At 30.7% G+C, this 21,956-nt stretch overlaps 2 protein-coding genes across 3 annotated transcripts; one reads left to right on the top strand and one right to left on the bottom strand.

Annotated features, from left to right (window-relative positions):
• Window positions 1-654: 654 nt before the first annotated feature.
• Window positions 655-21,824, bottom strand: Rab19 (RAS oncogene family member Rab19). 2 transcript variants are annotated; one of them, XR_012463085.1, is made up of 9 exons: window positions 21,484-21,824; window positions 20,269-20,353; window positions 20,074-20,172; window positions 19,296-19,453; window positions 18,828-18,891; window positions 7,210-7,370; window positions 6,693-6,782; window positions 5,020-5,218; window positions 655-892 (listed from the first exon to the last, which is right to left on the bottom strand). XR_012463085.1 is itself a non-coding variant. In XM_074143607.1 (5 exons), exons 1-5 carry the CDS (start codon window positions 21,682-21,684, stop codon window positions 18,790-18,792), a joined length of 645 nt encoding a protein of 214 aa, XP_073999708.1. In that variant the 5' UTR covers window positions 21,685-21,824; the 3' UTR covers window positions 15,626-18,789. The 2 variants fall into 2 exon arrangements, 1 of the variants encoding a protein (XP_073999708.1); XM_074143607.1 differs by lacking the exons at window positions 655-892; window positions 5,020-5,218; window positions 6,693-6,782; window positions 7,210-7,370 and having other exon boundaries at window positions 15,626-18,891.
• On the top strand, window positions 3,696-12,765 carry LOC141462036 (acidic leucine-rich nuclear phosphoprotein 32 family member E-like). The gene is made up of 6 exons (XM_074143608.1): window positions 3,696-3,809; window positions 8,964-9,121; window positions 9,670-9,808; window positions 10,753-10,990; window positions 11,834-11,932; window positions 12,304-12,765. Exons 3-6 carry the CDS (start codon window positions 9,764-9,766, stop codon window positions 12,393-12,395), a joined length of 474 nt encoding a protein of 157 aa, XP_073999709.1. The 5' UTR covers window positions 3,696-3,809; window positions 8,964-9,121; window positions 9,670-9,763; the 3' UTR covers window positions 12,396-12,765.
• Window positions 21,825-21,956: the final 132 nt, after the last annotated feature.

Below are 21,956 nucleotides of genomic sequence, written 5' to 3' on the forward strand. Positions count from 1 at the left end.
AGCAGTGTGGTTCCTTTGCCGGTCGCTCAACTATTATTATCGTGTTTAAAAAGTTTCGTACTTTATTGCTTGGAAAAGATCAAGTACTGTTGTATTGATGTCATTTATCTTATCGACAATATCTCTTATGCATTTGATCTAGTCAGCTTACTTGTTCATAAGCTAAGCCATTGTATAGAGGTGTAATACAAACCTTCTAAACTTGATTGCCTCATGATAAAAACGATTGTAAAAGTAAATACTTTAAACAGTTATTGCTGTAACGAAACAGTTTTACGCGTTCCTTTGGTCTGACACCCTGGACCATTTCTTCCCTCTTGTTCTAATGATATTAATTTTTTTAAATAGTTTTTATCTTATGTAAATGTATAACTCTTCAGGGTAATCTAACTAGATTTTATAAATGGTATACTATATACTATAGTGTCTCCCTAAAATCTGTTAATTGTTCACGTAACTCTTTATCTATGTCCAATACGCTTGAATGTTTTTAATTTAGCTGATACTGATTCAATTATTGTAGGTTTAATATGGTAAATGCATTTATTTATTTACCATCGATAACTGAGAATCAGCTGATATAAAAACATACACAATGTTGGGGTACCATAGGTTAGGTTTCAGTTAATTTAGGGAAAGGAAAAGAAAACAGAGTTAACTTTGTGAAATATATATTTTTATTTAAGACTAAATAATTATAATACGTTCTACAGTTTAAGAAGTTATAAGTATAATCATTAGCTATTTGAATTACATAAGTAAATATAACATTATTTCAGGCTGCTGGTCTTAGAGGTGCTCGTGTTGATAGCAACTATCTCTTTCATTGCAACACTTTGCACAGCATTGATTTCTGGATGGGAATTGACTCTACTTCTGTTGCTGGCAATACCTGTAAAGATAATTGTACAAAGGTTAGTGAAATTTTATTTTTAAAATCAGTTTTTTAAAAAAATTCTCTTAAACGTTTGTAATCTTATTTTCAAATTTGCGCAATGAGATAAAAATCATGCATGATCAGTCTCTTTACATTTGTTTTCTTTATTTTTCCATTTTATTTAAATTTTCCATGTATCTTAGAACAGATAATTGAAAATTCATCACTTATTAGGAACTGCTTCGTTTTACAAATAATTAAATAATAATAACAATGAAATAAAAAACAAGAATAAAGAGAGGCTGAAAAAGAAATATATATTATTACAAATATTAAATAAAGTAAAAAGGAGTACATTTCATTAAACATATTATACAAATTATTAAAATAGTTTATAAAATAACTTTTGTTTTAGGAAGCAAGAGAAAGTCAATTAAATTTGAGAACTGTACAGGTAGTGAACAAGGAAGGATTCCTCTCAGGTCCGTTGCACCATTCACGTAAGTTCTTTAAAATTATTTTGCATGTTGCATGTAATCAGCTAAACTGGCTACGTGGCTAACTGGTTAAACGAGCTACCTGGTTACCTAGTTCATCGGATAAACTACATAACCAGTAATTCGGTTAAATTTGGTTTACTGGTAATCCAGTTAATCTGGCCCACTGGGTAACTGGTTTAACTAGTAAAATAGTTTATCCGTTGAACTGGATAGGTAACTAGCTAATCGGTTAAATGGTTTATCTGGTTGACAGGTTTAACTGGTTAACTAGTTTACCGGTTAAACAAGCTAACTGGATAAATAGTTAATAAGTTACCTTGGCTTAGTCAGCCAATAAAACCGATTAACTAGTTAACCGGGTTGAATAAACCTCTTAGCCCGTAAACCAGATAAACTGATTAACTAGGTAACCGGTTAAACTGGCTGACTGGTTTACCTGGTAAACTATATAATTGGTTGAACTGGGTAACTGGTTCAGCTGATTAACTAGTTAACCGGTTAAACTGGCTGACTGGTTAAGCAGGTTAACTAGTTGATCGGTTGAACTGGGTAACTGGTTCAGCTGATTAACTAGGTAACCGGTTAAACTGGCTGACTGGTTAAGCTGGTTAACTAGTTGATCGGTTGAACTGGGTAACTGGTTGTACTGATTAACTAGTTAACCGGTTAAACTGGCTGACTGGTTAAGCAGGTTAACTAGTTGATCGGTTGAACTGGGTAACTGGTTCAGCTGATTAACTAGGTAACCGGTTAAACTGGCTGACTGGTTTAACTGGTTAACTAGTTAATCGTTTGAACTGCGTAGCCGGTTTAGCTGATTAATAGTTAACTGGTTAAACTAGAAACTGGTTTAACTGGTTAACTAGTAAATCAATGTGGTTAGGTTAATTAATTTAAGAACTATATTCAAAAATATAAAATTTACATTATAAATAATAAAATAAAATAAAAAGAAGAAAAATGAATATGATGTTAAATGAGTGTTAGGTACCAATTTCGAAAGAAAGGATTTTCGTTTAACGAGTTTAGATCTGTGTGTTATTCTGAAGTTAATTAAAGAAATATACCAAATAATGAGAATAAATCATCATTTTGAACTACTCAATAATCTTTTGGAATTAACAGGTTGTGAAGAGCTAATGAATAAGCCAAGAACTTATTATTCGCTCTGATTCCCAAATTAAATAATAGTGGATGGAATACTTCACCGGACCGCCAGTACACCTCCACGATCGTCTTAGCGTTCGGAACACCCTATCAGGAAAACATCTAGAATATTCCCTCCATTATTCCAATCTACGAAATCGTAGATGTATAACATATCGCGATATTCAATATTCGAATTCGTTGGCATAATGATAGCAAAATGACAACTAAATATCTAATGAAAATGTAGACTTTAAACTATCTTTTCTTCTTGTGTATTTATTTGTTTTTGTAAGCCGTATTAGGATAAAACATGTCAGTTTTTAACTTGGAGATTAGAGCGATAAGTAAGTTCTCGGCTTATTCATTAGCTCTTCACAACCTGTTAATTCCAAAAGTTTATTTGTAAATAAATAAATTATTAAATTACACGTTTGCAAAAAATCGTACTGGATTTGATGATTCTGATCAGTTATATTCTTATGGTAGGTGAATTGCTTTCTTAATGCCGACGCTGTTTTGAGGCTACTTTTTTGCAATTAATAACAGATTTCTGCGTCAATTTTTAACATAACCCCAATTATTGTATACCGTTCGAAGTGTGATCGTATGTAGATGTTTTTCCTGAATAGTGCACGGTTTTTTCATATGAAATGTTTTTGAGAAAAATGAAGTCAAAGTTTTTGGAAAAAATTAGAAACTTGCTATTTCTTATGTTTGGGCCACAAAGGAAAATACTTAATATTACTATTTTGAAATACAAATTAGCTTATTTAAAAGGAAATTTAACCTTCTTTCTAATGAGCCTATTAAAATAGCTGTAGCTTTAATAGTTTGAGAAATATAGACATCTTTTTGCTAAAAAGTAGTAACACCTTGAAAAAACATAAAATTAAAAATATCTATAAAACGGAGCGGAATCGAGCCATAGTTTATATGGAATTTTTTGTTGCAAATGATGCCCAGAATCGCCTCCCGAAGTTACCGTAGTCTTATGCTGAACACCCTGTATAGTAAAATAAAATAGAATACAATAGATATCAAAAGTTAAAAGATGACAATTCTAGCATCGCGCTTTAGTTTCATTAAATTTTATTATTATTAGTTACATATTATATTCATTTTTGTGTTGCTAATAGTTTCATTTTTAAGGGCTATCTATTAATTGATTAGGATTTTATATTCATTAGTATAAACGTGTTATTGTTACAGGTGCAAAGTAAATAACAATGAAAAAAGTGGCAAAAAAGCGAAGCAACAACATTCTGCTAAACAATAACAATCAAGTAAGTATGTAGGGTTGTATACTAAACTTTTAATTAATTTTGTTTGTGTTTTAAAAATAATTAGCATTAATTGAGTAACTGTTTATTATACGTAAAAAATAATTAGGATAAAATCACCTAATGAGTCATTCGTTAATTTTTTGTTTGTTTTTTTAAAATGGATGTTTTACAAAGTAAAATTCTCTAAACAATACTGTTATTTTATTTTCTATTCCTAGAAGTTATTCCCTTAGTATGAAATGACTAAAATTAATCTATTACGACAATTTTTAATAATTTTATTCAAGGATGAGAGTATATATAAATTAGTTACTTTTGGCGCTAATTCTTAATTTTAAAAGTTTAATGCTGTAAAGTTTAAAAATAGTCAAAAGTCATGACAATTATTACTGACGGCTGATAACCATATGTGCTTGAAAATAAGTATCGAAGAGAAAATAAGGTCATTTGTTAAGGTTCTTTATGTTCAATACGGTTGTCAGAGAATTCAAACAAATTTATGTGAAATCAGTAAATAAATCTAGAAAATATAAACAAAGGTTTAAAGATTTAAGAATACTCGTACTGTACACATCGCTCTGAACATATGGTATGACTGGCCGCCATATTGGATTCTTGCCCAAGTGTCTTAAAAGGGTGGGGAGAACCTTTGTCGGGAACACATCTATCTAAACCTTCCATCCAAAGAGGAAGGTTACGGTCAGGTTATCGGAAATTTCTTTATTACTCTTAACTTTTTTAGCAATTCTTTTCATATTATAAGGTCAAGTAAATAGGTGTAGGTTAAAAAGACAAAATAGGTGTGCTAATAATAAAAATAGATCTTTTTTTGATTAAAGGTTTTTTTTTTAACCTCCTACTTTAATGAAGTAAATGTAAAATCTATGTAAAGACAAAATAAGTGTTCTTATCAATAGACCTTTTTTAGCAATTCTAATTTATATTATGAGGTCAACTAAATGTAAAATCTATGTAAAGATAAAATAGGTGTGCTACACAACATAGGTAAACCAAGAATACTAATTTTGAGCTCATAGTCGATTAAAAAAAAAGACTAAAGAATTCATCAAAAAGGTTAGAAATAAATTTAAATACTTTTTGGAGTGATCAAAATTAAAGAATTAACTAACACTGAACGTAGTCAAAAGGAAGCAATATTAATTTGTAAGTAATAATTAAATTATAACATGCTAGAATAATAAAGTCTTACCTTGTTTAAAGAATATCCAATTTCATCAGCATCTCAATAGATCACCAATAGCACTTGACACTTTTTAAAATAATTCACAACACTATTTACACTTAAACTGTATATCACGCACTAAGTATAACGTAAACTCAATACAAATTACGTATGCAAATAAATAGAAGTTTTTTAGCTGCTAAGTTTTAGATATGCTGCTTGCTACCTGGAATATGGAATAGAATAGAAAAGAAATTTATTATTCTGGGACAATTGTCCCCTAAGAATAAATACAGGTACAAATAGAGGCCTTAACAGTTTGGCCTGTGATTATACAGAAAATAAATAAATAAATAAGTATTTACAAAAAATGAAAATAAAAATAACAGCAGAAATTAAGGAAATAAATTAAAACAATTAGAATTTCGGAGGAAGCTGAATAGAAAGGAGATAACTGAATAGACGGGATTTAAAGATAGATAGGGTAGGAGCATGGCGGACAGATGATGGTAAGGAGTTCCAGAGAGAGGTAGCACGTATTAGGAAGGATTTGTCAAAGGATGAGGTACGGTGAGAAGGAATATAGAGATCGGATGAGCGAGATCTGGTATTACGGGAATGTATCGAGGATTTAAACTTAAGGAGTTGAAAAATATAGGAAGGCTTTTGAGATTGGATAACTTGAAAAAGGAAAGAAGCCAAAAAATATGCAACTGTACTTGCAGCTATCAAGTTTTACATCCAGCTACCATACTGTATATTGAGCCATCCAGTCGCATATCCAGCTTTGCAACTTATATCCATCTATCAAGCTGCATACTTTCTATAGCTCGATAGCTTTAAAACCGGCTATATCGCTGTAAATGCAGCTATCAAGCTGTATATAGAGCTATCTAGTTTCATATCCAGCTGTCAAACAGAATATGCAATTGAAGAGCCGCTTATCAAGCTACTCAGCTACATTTCCTGCTGTCTAGCTATCCAGCCTTCAAGCGACATACTCAACTGTCGGTGTATATTCAGCTTGGTAAGCAGCTTCACAGATGTCACGTTAAATAGCTGGATAGGTAGATCCTCAGTGAGATGGAATATAAGCATCTTGATAGTTGAAAACACAGCTAATTATCGCGATATACTGCTGCCTAGTGCCGTATACTGTTATCCAGCAGCATACTAAGCTATCTAACTGCATATCTATTAATGCACCCGCATATCTATTTATCCAGCTGCATATTAGGTAATAAGCAACTAATACCTCATTCTAGTTCCACATTTATTTTGGAATTCATTTTTACAGCAGTATGTCAATTTGGAAAGTTATAATACACTGCATTAATTGATATGCAGTTAGAAGCTTGATATGCTGCTGGATAACTGAATACGGCACTAGACAGCAGTATATCGCGATAACTAGCAATGTTCACAACTACCAAGATGCTCATATTCCATTTCACTGTGAATATACTTATCCAGCTATTTAGAAAACAGCACACGCAGTTGAATAGCTAGATATGCACCAAGATGGCTCGATATGCAGCTGGATAGCAGGATGTGCAACTGGATACCTGTATGTACAGCTGCATACAAGTTATCTAGGTGTATGTCCAGCTCTCTAGCTGTAATTTCCAGCTAATTATCAGGTGTTTGTTTAGCTTTCATGTTGGTTTTCTAAAATATCATTTAAATAAATTACTACTCACTTAATGGTTATTGTGCGGCAGATTGCGGTTGTTTCTCTTTGTTGCCACTTTTTTCATTATAAAATGCTGTTTTTGTCTTTGAACCTGAAACTATATCATGCTGTATTGATAAACATATAATCGTTATCAATTTATGGGTAGCCTTTTAAAAATAAACTAATAGAACTGTCACTCTTAAGTTTTGATTATTATTGTATTCTAGATTATTTTATTATTTATGTGTACCTACTCTGGATAATGTGTTGCATAGTCAAGAATTATATTTACTTATTCACTATTTAATAACAATGTTAACTTGTAGCTGGGTAAGATAAAGTGGGTTATAATTAGATGACTATGCATACATAAAATCCTAATCAATTGATAGACTATAGAAGAGACGATTATTCAAAATTTTATCTTGAACAGACTTTTTTTCGTTAGACACTGAACTTGTAAAAAAAAAAATTAATCCATATTGTATGAAAAAAGTTAGTAGATATGTAGTTAAAGATATCAAAGAAATAAAATTACTTACCCAAAGTGAACATAGTGGTGAAACTCTACTTTGAAGGAGAATGGCAAGACCTATGTGTTGATACCACTTCACGCCATTTAACTGGACAACAGCTGTTTTAAGATATTCAAAATGGAAGCAAGTAATAACAGCTGACTTTCACCCGTATGATTCTCTACAATCTACATCATGAAAATATAATAACAGTATTGTTTAGAGAATTTTACCTTTTAAAATATATGTTAAAAATTAAATTTTAAAAAAATTAAAAAACTAATAAAAACGAATGATTCATTTTGTGAATTTATGTTATTTTTAAGGCATAACAAATTACGCAATTTATTAACACTTATTTTCTAAGTTTTGATTTTAATAAATAAATAAGCCATTTATTGAGCTATACAAAAATTTAAAGTTTTTAACAAATAATACAGCTTATAATTAATTAGCTCAAATCAGCCAGTAGGTAAAATAATTAACTAAAATAAATTCGTACTTGGTAAAATAAAGTGTTTACAATATATTAAAGTTTATACTTTAATTTCCTCATAAGCCTCATATTCGGCTTAAAACTGTTGGTCTAATATCTCGTAACCAACTACAAAAATATGAAATAGCAATCAAACATAAGCCTAGAAAATGTTCTTGATGGATGTCTTAAATTTGTCCGCAAAAATTGAGTATCTTTTCTTTTAGATTTCTGAATAATTGAGGATTTGCAATTTCTGTTGCCTTAGGACTCGTCGGTAATTTTTTGATAAAGGTTATCTGACTAAAACTCCTCACCTTGCAATGTCGTCTAATGGGATCACACATTCACATCTCCCGCACATCAAGATAAGACCTTCAGCAACCCACCAAGAAGTTCAAACGGAACAACCAACTTATTTGTGAAAGGGGAGGATAATTGATTTAAGACTCCTAAACCTAATCCAGTAGACATTATTGGAGCCGGTGCTGTTGTAATAGACAAATTACGATGTGGTGACGTAGGCTGTGTTGAAAACTCCTTTATAATGTGAATTTAAATCTTCAGTTTCTTTTTTAAAGCAATGTCAGTTGTTCTTTCTTCAAATTTACTTTAAAAAAAAAGAAAAAAAAGACCGATCATGTATTGGTTACAGATAATGTTAATTGAAATCTACCCGTTCAGTGTTTGAAAGGATTCGAAACCCTTTTACTTCCTTTCGTTTAGGATATATTCTGTGCCAATCAATAAAAGCACATATCTCTATCCTTTTATCTGACCTGTTTTTTCAGCAGACACGGTACTCTTCTATTAATGAAAGATTGGATATTTATTCCTGTATTTTTTGTTTGCTGGTATATTTCAAAGGGATTAGTAAACACGATCTATTGAATCTCTTGGCATTTATTTTATTTTTCGAATACACATATTTATAGCGAGACGGGGTTATTGCTTGCTATTGTATTTTATAATTAATATCGTTGATCTCAGTCTTCCTCTACGAACTTCATTCCATATGCAGACACGGCTAAAAAAACAAAAATTTTTTTTAGATATTTCATTACCATTTGCGTCTTGGTTGGGTATCTCCATAAAAAACTCAATATATAATATTCGCTGCTGAATGAGATCAGTTCAGGCCAGGGCTCTTTGAGCACAAACTAGAGCTGTCATTAAGCATTTAATTTAGTATAATATGGCAATTCGTAAATTAGAATTGTAATAATAGCCGTCAGAGAAAGTTTAGAGTTCATCGAATTTGTTTTTTGGCTCAGAAGTGGACTTATTTGATTTTATATTTTACCAGGAGAATGGCAATGGGACGAGTTTGTACTTACATAATCAAGAATTAAACAGCATTCTAGAAATGCCTACGAATTTTAATAAAATAAGGACATTATTCTTGAACAATAACCATCTTACCAATCTTAATGGTTTGGAAAATATTACCTTTCTTGAAACATTGTAAGTATTTTATTGATTAAATTATTATTAAATTTTCACATTATTGTTTGTTTATTATTTTGAATCTACACTTTCTTTAATCAACCAAAGACCATGAGAAACTATAGGCAACAACATCAACATTACGAATTGATTTTGATGTGTCTTATGTATTTTTATATGAATCGGTAAAAAAAAGAGAACATAATATAGAATTTTCCGTTTCTGAATTCTTAGTAACATCTCAGTTCACCAAGGAATGGGCTTATGTTTCACTGACATTTGATTACTTTACCAGTCTCAGGATTGTTTTGCACAAAACCAGTTTTGCGTTTCGTAACACATATCTGAAGCAAATCATTTTTGTCAGTGCGCAGAAGCACACGCCTTCTGTATTTTATTTTTATATTCATAAATATTCTCGAATTAATTTTGATTTGTCAATATTGTCTATCACCTTGAATTTGATTCAATACAAATTTATTTGCTGTTTTTAAACATTTGTATGTAGTGCTTTATTAATTAAAGAGAATAACGCATTTTCTTTTGCTTTGTTTAATTCTTTTCAGAAACGTTTCCTACAACCAACTACAGACAATCTCCGGTCTACACCACAACCATTACTTACATACTTTGAATGTCGACTGACAATTGCTAAAAGATATGACTTCGGTGAAATTCGACCCTAGAACCATAGAAGGTATAAAGGTACGACTCCTAAGTTTCTATTTAAGCAGTGTAATCATTAGAAAATAGTTTTAAAAAAGTTAATAATATTTTTGAGATTACGAGTCATATTAGCAAAAATAAAAAATTAAAATTTAGGGAGTCGAAATGATATCAATTTCATTTATCATTTAAATAACATTTACTACTCATGTGGAGGCTCCTAAAGATACTCTTTCAATAATACTCAAAATATTTTAGTAGGAGCAAAAAATAATTTTCCTAATTTTGACATTTTTTTCAGTTTTTGACGATCTTCTCAAAAAAAGAGGTTCTATAAAGTTTTTTACACATTAAACATAATAAACCTATTAATTTTTTTAAAAAGATTTCTTGAGGAAAGGTCATTTTAGATAGAGGCTTACTACACATTACTCTGAACTGATACTACTTTTTAATGACATTAATTCTATATAATATTGTACGTAACTAACATTTAGTAACAATTTGAAGTTCTTTATTTGTAAATACTTGGAGGATTATGGAAAGAAAATATTATGTGAAAGTTCGCACTAGACTTTTTTTCTACCACCAAATGGGTGGAAGTAAAACTTGTTCTTTTTTTGCGATTAACTTGAAAATGACTCTATTGAGTTTCTTTCAACTTCGTAAATGCCTATCACTTTTATTTAAAACATTTTCCCTGAAAAACAGCGAAGATTTCAAGGAAGTGCTACCAAAAGCGTCCCATAAATTGCCTCTAGAAATGTAAAGTTGTACCTTAAGAGGTGTTAAGTAAGTTGTACAGTAATGACATAATCAACATTTACATTTAAAGCATTGGCAGAGAAAAGGTTGGATGAAAATCGATTGGCCGAAGAGTGGGATTTGCGAGTTTGCAACTATACTCGATGCCTCATAAAACTAAGGAAGTCTGTGAATCTATTGTGTACATCATAAAAATAAAAAAACAAACTATGTTCTAGGAGTCGTTAAAGGAACTAAGTTGCTGTTCTAATTACCTACAAGATCTCGATGAATTAGCTGGTCTACATAAATTGGAAGTTCTAGATTTAAAGCACAACGAAATTAAAAATCTAACAGAAACATTGAATGTTCTTCAAAATTTTCCCAATTTGACGTATCTTAATTTAAAAGACAACCGGGTCCGTGAGGCGAAAGAATATAAAAAGCGATTACTAGGATCTCAACATTTCAATATTGGTAAGTAATAATAATAATAATTATAAAATATAAAATTACCACAATAAGACTCGACACACATATGTAGCAAGAAAGTACAAAGTTGCATGAATGCAAGAGAAAATAGTTAATAATTATAAGACGACGCCGTCAGCCTAACTTGCGCTTAAAATGAAAAATTTTAAATACGGACTACAATAGGCCGTAGTCCTTATTAGAAAGATCTAATGAGGGAGGTGCAATAGCAGTTATCATTAATTTTATTCGCGTGATCCATAGGAAAAATGTGCAAACGTGAGTGAGAAAAATACCTTAAAAAATAGCAAAAGAAAAAAAAATATTAAAGGTAGGCATTATCTATATGGTTATCGCACTGCACTCCCATGCAGAAGTTAATTTAGAAACTAATTTAGCTGGCTACCCTCAGATTTCCTCTCCTCAGGAGCTCCTCAGTGTTATCTTTAACAAGAGTAATCAATCCGGGGACCAGCAGATACTGATACGAGTTTAACGAAAAAATGCTAGTACCTCACAAATATTAATAAAAGAAGTGCATGCATGGCGAATTTCCATGCTACTCACTATATACCACCATAAAAACATGCTATCCACCATAAAAACGCTAAATTTATAGAGAGTTGGCTAAAATTATAATAACTGAGCGCTACCTGAAGTCGATGCGCCTGGTAAAGGAGTCACTAATGATTTTCATTATATTTGGAATGCTGATTAAACAATAAATAATCACTTTTATTTGATATAATTACAGTATTAAAAATCTTGATTGTTTTTTTAAACAATTTATGTTTTACTTTGGCCCAATGATTATCATAACTGGGAATGGTTAAAAAATTTATATTTCAGAAACATTGGACGAAATAAGAATCCCAGCTGAGTTAAGGCGCCACTACATTAGAATTACTGAAACTACCAGACCGGACTCGGTAGCTGAAGCAGTGAGAGGTCACTATTTTTATTAAGTTTATACTTTAGTCGGATGTAAAAAAATTGAAATATTTTTTTGTAGCACAGTTTCATGGACATCAAAAGTCATTTACGTGTACGTTTTATTACAAACGCAATATTAATCTTAAGTCTTTGAGAATAACAATATGTCTCTTTCAAATAGTCGGTTGAATAGAACATATTAGTAATTTTTTTCAATCAAAAGAAAGTGAACGTGCCCTCTGTGTGAAATCGAAGAGGTAGATACCAATTAATTTAGTTATAAGATTAGAATATTGCCGTACACAGTGAGCCTTGCGATATGTAATAAGATTTTAGGAAACTTTAATTTTAAAAATGGTTTTTTATTTATTTATTTTTAATTACAGAAGAGTTTGAATCCCTACCAAGAGGTTTGAGGGAAGAAGTTGAAATTGGATTCCTTTACCTTGTAGGACTAAAATCTAAACAAAACTTATGATTAAAGACGGGGGTACGAACAGCAATCAATCAATGATGAGTACTCTATAGTTTTTTAAAAAAACCATATGTTAGGAGGGAAAGAATTATGGTTCTTTCAATCCAAAATTATACATCAAAAGTCTAAGAATAAAATTTGAACAAATCCTTTGTGTAAAATTATTTTTAAAATTCAATTATTTTAAATTATTTATTTTTCAATTATTTAAATTATTCAATTATTTATTTAAAATTATTTATTTTTCAATGTATAGAAAAAATAAAAATATGAGAGGTATTTAAGTAATTATTCATCTAAACATTTTGTGTAGAATAAAAAAAAAGTCAATGAGAAATAAAATAATAATGATAATATTAATGAGTGTTGTTACTGTTTCTCCCCGTAATATCCTCATTAAGTACGCTGAGGCACCGATGTCCTCGTATTGAAAATGCTAGTTGAAATTTCATATACTGAATAGAAAGAACGTACGTAAGACAAAATGTACTGCTAATGTACGCAAACCCATGCATTTTGAGAGCCGTAAGTTTTTTTCTTGCTCGATGCTGTAGCCCATTTTCGACCTGCTTCCGCCGTCTCTGCTTGTTATAGCAGCAGCCTTACAGCCCTCCTAACATATCGTAGGACCCTTAGTCCTCACTTACTCCATCTGCATTACAGTTTAAGGTGCCTAATTCTTCTTACTCTCTTCTCTCTTTCCTCGTTTATCATTCTACCTCATCATTTATCATTTATTTTAAGTAGATGTCAGCCCAACGGAGTCTTCTGAGTCAAATTGCTTTAGTAATTTGCACCCTCCTACGGACAGTTCCTCCTTCCAGCATATAGAGAAATTCAACCTTGCATAAATCAGCCTAACTCAAAATAGACAAGAAAAAAAGCAACAGTAGTTTGGATCAATCTATTAGAGTTCAAGAAAGTGGAATAATATGAAATGGAAGATAAATATTTTCAATACATACAGCGCAAATTAGGAGAAAGGAACAGAGACGTAATTGATTTGAAAACTTATTAAAAATTTAATTTAGAAACAGAAAATATGTCAGAAGCTGCAATTTTCAGAAACCAGAACAAAGGAATATAATATAGACTGATTAATAATTTCTTACTGTATAAGACAGAAGAACTTATAATCAGAAGCCGGGATTTATGAACATTACGGTGTGAGCAAACATATTATTTACCATGTCGATATCTCTGTTATTGGTTACTGGATTATTGATTGATACATAGAACAATTGTGTTTTAACATTTTCATTTCCACATAATGCCACAATAGTAACTGCTCAATTGCGAACTTGTATCAAGGCTCTTTTTTAAGAGCTGAAATCTGCCAAATTAGAAATCTGATGGTAATTGGGAATTTTTATCATTTGTCAGTGGCCCCCTAACAGGATAAAACTACAGCAAGCATTAATTAACGAATATTTTGATATTTAGTCAACACTAAAGAAACCACTAAGAAAATAACTAATTACAAACTTAGCATTAAAGAGATATAAAATAAAAAACTTTTGTGAAATATTAATTACTAACTCAAATAACAAAGACGATCGGATTTTTTAATTTTTTTAAAATAATATTTGTAGATTACGCTCTTTTGGTCTGAGGCAATGATTTCCAGAAATTGTTTTCTTGCTGCTACTACTTTCCTCTAATGCACAAAGTATTATATGGATGCTTATAAAAATAAATAAAATACAAAACAAAATATAATTTTAATGAAGGCATTTTTTTGAGATCAACTTGTTCTGTATTTGTTTGATATTTTATTATTTATTTTAAAAATATATTCTTAAGGTAGATTAAAAGCTTTCTTTATCACAAATATTAGGTTGTTCTTTATGTATAAAATCTAATCTAATTTACTGACATTAATGTTGACAAATGTAACTTACTATAAGATTAGAACAGAAAAAAATCGTAAAAATGTTAGCACAATTGTGATACAAATAAATAATAGTGATTAAAAAGTTCCCAAATGAAACTATTTTTAGAGACTACTCGAGTACACAGAGAACGCAAGAACGGTGTATGTTTATGTTTAGTTAGTTACGCGTGATTACGAGCTTAGAGCTTACCAATGTGTCTGTTAAACCAAAATAGGTGCACTATTTCTGCAACCCTTATGTGTACTATATGAGAGTTTGGGGTATCAGAGGAATATTTTTAGTGTTGTTAGGCTGGGATTCCCGCAGGGACGCCAAGATCCCTGAAGAAGTGGCTAGTCCACTTCCCCCTACGGGATTAGATAGGCATTAAGGCAATTTATTAAAACAAGTTTAAAATATAAAAATAAATATATTTTAATAATTTGTGTAGTTTTCGTTTAATTTATGTATAATAAATAATTTAATACATCTTGTAAATTAGCAATAACCTAATTTGCATTAAGGTCATAAATTTAAACGAACAAATAAAGTATTTCTGAAAAGAAGATTATTTCACAAACTATAAATTCATAGAGTTATAACTTAGTTCTCATGTTGACCTTATCTTATTCTAAAACTATTGAATCCCTGCAGATTTTTAATTTATACCGAAAATAAACCACGTTTTAAGATCGCGTGAGTACATACAGAGTGGACCGCATTGAAATGGTCATACAAAAGAATGGTGTATCCTCACTACATTCGCGACAAAATAAATATTCATATAAACCGATTTTTTACCATTTTCGAGAAAGCTGCCTTTTTACAAGTTTTATTGCTTCACGACTAAGAGGTTAAAATTATACCGAATTTATGCCATTCTTTAAACCAGAAGAAGAAAAAAAAAAAAAAAAAAGGTGAAAAGCGCATTAATTGACAAATATTGCAGCTAAGAGATATTGGAGATATTACAGCTAACGCTAAAAAAAAAAAAAGAGAAAGATAGTGGGAGATAAAGTTATTACAAATTTTGGAAATGATGACACTGGTTTAATTTCAAGTTCTCAAATAGTACCATCTTTTATAATAAGCGAAAGTCATCATTTTTAGGAAAATTTAATGTTTTTCCAATGGTGTAGTTAAATTGTTAGAACTATAATCACCTAGGAGTTACGACCATTTTTATATAAAATTTATTGAATATGCACACATGAAAAGGCAAGTAAAATTTAAAATAAAACAATGCGATGTTTGAGGGAACAGAACTTTGGGAATATGGGTAGTGTAAGACGTACGAGTGATCACTCCACATTTCTTAAGCACTAACTGCACTTCATAAAAGAAATATGACCGTTCGAATTTGGGGAAACTTTCACTCGAAATTCATGTTCCGGAAGTATTTTTGAAATGTCTGGTCGGTTTATATATTAAGTCGTGTATTCCCTACTCCGTGTCCAAGACGAACAGCGAAGTCAGTCATAATCATTGTTGTGATGTCGGTAACTCTTCGCACACAGCTGAATATGTTATTGGTATTTAGAATTTCGCCACACATTGGTGGGTTGTTAGTAGGCTATGTATGAGTAAATGCGAACACACGGTACTTAGATGCAAGGTGTTAATAGTATTATTCACATCATTGAGCTTAAAAGCCAAAACAACAAATATTTTAAAAAACCAAGGTTTTATGATAAATACTGAATTCTTGTTTTAATGATAAAGAGTAAAACGATATATAATAAATAGATAAAAAACTAAATACTTAAATAATATTACACAATACATTTGTGTTACATTTACCTAACAATTATAACTATTATTTCAATGTGATTTACTTGTCTAATTTATTTCTTTAAAACACACGGTAATTAATAAAACTTGTAATTATTAATACCTACCGGAGTAATAACAAGAGCTTAAAAATGTACATTATATTTATGTACCACTTTTATTTGAAATATTTGGCCAAAATATTAAGGTATTTCATTTTAGCAGGGTATCGGAGGTAGTCACTTTGATCTAAAATTCAATTTTAAACTATTTGTAAGATTCTAACTTCTGATTATCAATAATAAATATCGAAATTTATTTCCCAAATGACAAGTACGAAGAAAATCGGTTGACTAGAGCCGCAACAACTTTAAGGAATAGTTTTTGCAATTTTTTTCGAAAATCACTTCAAATTCCTATATCTTGGTGTACTTACTAAGTATGACAATCAGCCAATCATTTTGGTTTGTAACTTTTTTTCGGAAAAGAAGGGTGTTGAGATGATATGCTTCCCACAAAAGAATCGTATATTCTAGAGCGAATGTATATTATTGAGGTCATCTAACTATTTAGGAAAAGTTCTAAGTTTGCAGAAAGTTTCTAATTAAAGCCTAAAGGATTTTAGTAAGAAAATGACATGTGAGAGTTCGTACCAGAATTCGAAAAAAAAATTAGAAAATTATTGAACTATTTAAAATTGAAATCATAAAAAAAAAAAAAATCATTTTCAAATGTTGACGGGTAATTACTAGAAATAAAATTATTTGACTTGAAAGAAAAAAATATTTTTATAAATAAAAAACAACATTATAACAAGCACTAATAATAATATAACAAAATAATGCAATCACAGCCAATCATAAAAGGCTTTTGAAATCAGGTATGAGAAATAGTCGATAAATTTGAATAACGAATAAAAGTTTATTCTTTTATCTTTTATCAGTTTTTTTAACGAATTAATGCTAACAGATAAATTTTGAATTCGTGTGGTTATGGTTAACGAGTGACGAATTAAAATTTACTTGATTCAATTAAAACACCGCTTAAAGATAACGAATAAAAATATATTCGTTACTCGAATCCTTCAGAATAACGCTCATTCCTCTATGAAATTAATTTTTTTTAAGCAAATACATATATAAAGAATACATTATATTGGTTCTTGAAAGACAATGTTAGCTCTAGCAGCAGGCAAATTAAAGCATTCCAACCCCCTCCCTACCCACAAAAAAAACATGGTTACAACAAACGAAATAAATATTATCAAATAGAATTACTACTGAAATTAGTGGACGGAATTTTAATGACGTAATTGAAAATCATAAATTTGTTTGCCAACTTAAGCTTAGCTAAATTATTGAAACAAAATAAATATTAAGGATACAAACAAATCAATAACGAAAAGCCTTTCAGCTAAAAATATTAGAAAACACAAGGCCCAGAAATTTAATTTTAGGATTGGAACAAGTGCTGCCACATTTTAATCTAATTACTGAACATTAGTTCAATCACAGATTACTGTGGTCATTATTACTAAGAATTTCTTACTTAAAGATGGGAAAAGCTGAAAGTGGCAAATGATTGTTTTACCACTCTCTGAGTTTAACCGTTTGATTATCCTATCATAACCTGGCAAAGCAATGATCCTATTTATCTACCTTACCATACTACCGAGTTCCACCGAAGCAGAAATGGGCAAGTCTGGATGAAGTTGAGTTGATAAATGCTGCAGATTGGCCCTCAAGCTATCCTCACAACTTGAAATTTTTTCAGTACTGTGAGGCTTAGGGGCTTTAGCAGATGTATAAACAGAAATGTAAAGTTTCTACTGTAAATATAACAGTAATTATGGGTAAAACTAGGTATATAGAAGCATAAAATATAAGCTTATAACGTCTCCCTGAACAAACAAAATAATTATGAGTATCCAAAACCACTTAACCTACAAAAAGTTGTGCTTAATAAGTAATTGCATATTTTCTCAGGCGGGCTTTACGTCCAACTACCAATTAGGTGCCGTGGTCGGAGACGACTAGCAAACTTACTTTACTGTAAATTTCTTTTATTAACCATTAAATAAAATCCAAGGCCTAGAGGCTGGGAATCGAACCCAGCACCACAATCCATATTAGCTTCACAGGTCTCGCCTCTAACCGCTTGGCTACCGTGGCGCCTGAGTTGTGTTTAACATAAGAACGTTATTATGTATGTATATTGAAAATAGAGAAAAACAATTGAAATACTGAAAAAAATGAGGAATGAAGCAAACCGCACATTAAGGTAAGCACAACTTATGAAGTTGATTTCTCTTGTGAATGGAGACGACTGAGAACTTATATACAACATAACGTTTAGATTAACGGACCAAATTCAGAACATTTTATGTGATGTAATATTCTGTATCAAGAAATGAACTTTTTTAACTTGATGGGAGTATAATTTAATAGATTGTAAACGAAAAATATATTTTCGTTAAAAAGATAAAATTCTTAATTAAATCAGTTAAGAAGACTTATCGGTTTTCTTAGTGAAAAAATAAAATAAAGCATAACGCAAATTTCAATACCACTCAAAATTAAGTAGAAAAAAAAAAGGAAATCTTAATACCCCAGGTAATACAACAATACTACATAGATAAGGCAAATTGGATTTTAAAATATCATTTTAGTAGAACAAATATCCCCAAGAACAAACTACAGATGCTTTGGTGTTATCGATGGTAACGCAAATAATATCATTATAATCTATTATTATTACATATAGCAGCCATTGCAATTTTTAATAGTTTTACCATCACTAAGTTTGACAGTTTCTGTTGAAGCTTCTTCAGCCATTGCACGCGTGTCATGCTGTTTCTATAAAAAGGTAAAACAAATTAATTATTAAGTTTGTACCAAAAGTTATAAAATTAAAATACCGATTTATCTTCAAAATTAGAGGGCGAATGATAAATTTTAATAGGTGATTACATTAGGGAATAAATACTCTGAACCGAGTGTGACCAATGTACGCATTTAATGAAAATCACGTTTAACAATATTTCACAAGGATTGTTCAAGAAAGAAAAGAAATTAACAACACTTATTAATAAACTCTAATAGAACATCATAAAAAAACACAGTATTTCAAACCTAGGATATAACTTACACCAGTAAATTTGTAACAAACAGTCACACTTGAAGTCACAAAAATGAGATTTCGACTCCTTACTCAAATTGTGTCTAAAAACCCTATTAAAAGTAACGTGAAAAAGTATTACCTTAAGTTCTGTGGCCAGTAATAAAAAAGCTTCATCCACATTAGTGTTCTCTTTGGCGGATACTTCCATGGAAAATATTATTTCAGGTATACATTCACATACTGCAGCTACTTCTGACACTTCTACTTCTCTAAGTGATTCCAAGTCACATTTATTACCTGAAAAATTGAAAATAATATTTTGCTTAGTATGAGAAAGTAGAGCGAAATTAAAAACATTTTGTACAAATGTACTTCCTTTTGAAAATAAAATATATATGTACATAAAGTAAAATTTAGACAAGACTTGCTTACTAGCACACGCATCTTTCATGAGCCACACCTCAGAGAAATTTTGTATTAAGAAAACGGAATAGTATTTTAGTACTTCAATACGAATGGCTTAGAGTGCCGTTTTTCGGAGGAGAGAAATTGATACTTTTAAGTTTTACCCAGAAGCCTCTACCCAGACCTGCATCCCCGCTCTAGAATCTTGAACACCCAATGAAATGGGAGTAGTCAGCAAGCCAGAAAACTATAGCCAGAACTATATCCAGTTAATGTTAAGTGTGTCTCCATCACTCTAAGTGTGGAGTTCTCCCAACTGTTATACGCTAAACATCTGAGACATCCATATCACCAGGAGTTATTTTCAGATAACATGGAATCAATTCACTCAAAATTTATGTATGATTACCATGTAGAACAAGAGAGTATGGCTTTTTTTTTGGGAGGTTAGTATAAAGAATTTAAGAAGAAAAAAAAACATACTAATAACGTAAAATCACTATTAAACTTACCAATGAGTATTAAGAGCACATTAGAAGCTGTGTATCTTCGCACTTCCTCAATCCACCTTTGCAGATTCATAAATGATGATCTTTTCGTAATATCATAAACTAAAAATATTAAATGAATTCCGTCAAAAAAAAAGAAGTACTTTTGACAATTTTATCACTTATTTCATTAAATGTTGAATATACTAAATTTTTTACCAATTATGACTCCATTTGCAGACCTGTAATAACTCTGTGTTATGGTCCTGAACCTTTCTTGACCCGCTGTATCCCATATCTGAAGCTGAAAATAGGAAAAAAAACTACTTTAATAATAAAATAATGTTTAAAAATGTAATGAAATAAATAGCTAGGCGTAGTTTGTTGCAATTTTTAAAAAACATTGTCAAACATTTGGTCTACACTTGAATTACTTTTGATATAGTTTTGAAACACAGTTGCGAAATTTATTAAACTATTACAGTAACTTTGTAAGAATTATTTTATATACTTTCTTATAAACGAGAAGTCTTGAAATATTATAGGTGTAGCTCAATAATTCGGTGGGAGTGAAACCTTTACAGAAGGGACGGACCAAACTATGTTTTTTCTAGCCTAACTGCAAGTTTCAAATTACGTGTGATACCTTAAATTTAAAAATAAACAGTTCTAAAATTCTTTCTTTCCATTTTTTTTTTAAATCTATTAGAAAAACGTTTTTGCAATACTTATTACATTAAACGATCATTTATTGCGCCATAAAGGCTTTTTATAATTTCAGTCTTAAAAAACTGACGAGTTTTACTCAATAACATTATAGTTAAACTTTACGAGAATGTTTTATAAATAAAAAATTAGCGGGATCCCTTTTTACGCGTTTCGACTGTTTTCGATTTTATATTGCAGAACTTCAATAAGGCCACAGGCAGGAGTTAAAGGATAAGACCGCAGCAAAGTGGTAGGATAAGTAGTAAAAGACATTTAACTATTTTTAACATTTTGTTAGCGTACACATAAATTGTAGAGTATATTGTCAACAGCTACTCTGCGGTATTACTAGCACAATAAAAAGAGGACCGACTAAACTAGACTTGTTGCTGCGTACCCGCTATTTACGAGTCACTGAACTCCCAATTCTAACTGGCTTAAACAGTATTCATTCCTATGGCTGAGCTCTATTAAATTTTATAGGCAAGAGCTGATATTAAGACGATGTTTCTTTGATCAATAAACTCACTACTCATGGATCTTGAGATAAGAATCAAGATCTGCAGTTAGAATAGCATCATTATGGAACGGACTAATTTGTTGGGGACTGCTGAGGTGATTGAAGTCTGTGTCTACATTTCTGTCCTAGAGCTGAATTGGGCCTCTTAAGATCCTAGACAGGTTCGGTACTCAAAAAAACGTAAAACACAAAAAAAAAATACTTACTTTAATCTTCTTATTGTCAATAATCAACGATTTCATTGAAAAATCCACACCAATTGTATTTCCATGTCTTTCAACAAAATTGCCCGTTTTAAAACGTTGGACAACTGAAGTTTTACCAGCCCCACAATCACCAATTAAGACTATCTTAAAAAGAAAATCAAAATTATCATCGTTCGATTCCTTACGTATACCACCGGACATTGTGAAGCAATCATACACAATCTAGTGAACATTTAAAAATAAAAATCAGTCAGGGAATTTAAGATCCAAATGTAAACATCTTTAAGAACTTAAAAGATACACGGGTAACCAGCTGTAACCTCTGTTGATTTCTGCTTCCCATATTACTAAATCTTTTACATTAGCAGCAACCGTTGTTAATACAAATCATAATATAAAATATTTCTTGATTGATAATTTCTGGCAAGAAAGGTTAATAGTACTCCTATTACTTTTGAAAAAGTGCAAGGAGA

This window comes from Rhodnius prolixus, unplaced genomic scaffold, assembly GCF_049639745.1.
Source record: "Rhodnius prolixus isolate KJV_2025 unplaced genomic scaffold, Rpr scaffold_12, whole genome shotgun sequence".
Classification (NCBI taxonomy): domain Eukaryota; kingdom Metazoa; phylum Arthropoda; class Insecta; order Hemiptera; family Reduviidae; genus Rhodnius; species Rhodnius prolixus.

Bases quoted from the DNA above. Each gene is read 5' to 3' on its own strand.
- LOC141462036 (XM_074143608.1), top strand. From the start codon at position 9,764: ATGACTTCGGTGAAATTCGACCCTAGAACCATAGAAGGTATAAAG. The intron at 9,809-10,752 runs GTACGACTCCTA...ACTATGTTCTAG, and splicing joins GAACCATAGAAGGTATAAAG to GAGTCGTTAAAGGAACTAAG. The intron at 11,933-12,303 runs GTCACTATTTTT...TTTTAATTACAG, and splicing joins GGTAGCTGAAGCAGTGAGAG to AAGAGTTTGAATCCCTACCA.
- Rab19 (XM_074143607.1), bottom strand. From the start codon at position 21,684: ATGTCCGGTGGTATACGTAAGGAATCGAACGATGATAATTTTGATTTT. The intron at 20,173-20,268 runs GTAAAAAATTTA...TAATATTTTTAG, and splicing joins TGCAAATGGAGTCATAATTG to TTTATGATATTACGAAAAGA. The intron at 19,454-20,073 runs GTAAGTTTAATA...TCAATTTTTCAG, and splicing joins TGTGCTCTTAATACTCATTG to GTAATAAATGTGACTTGGAA.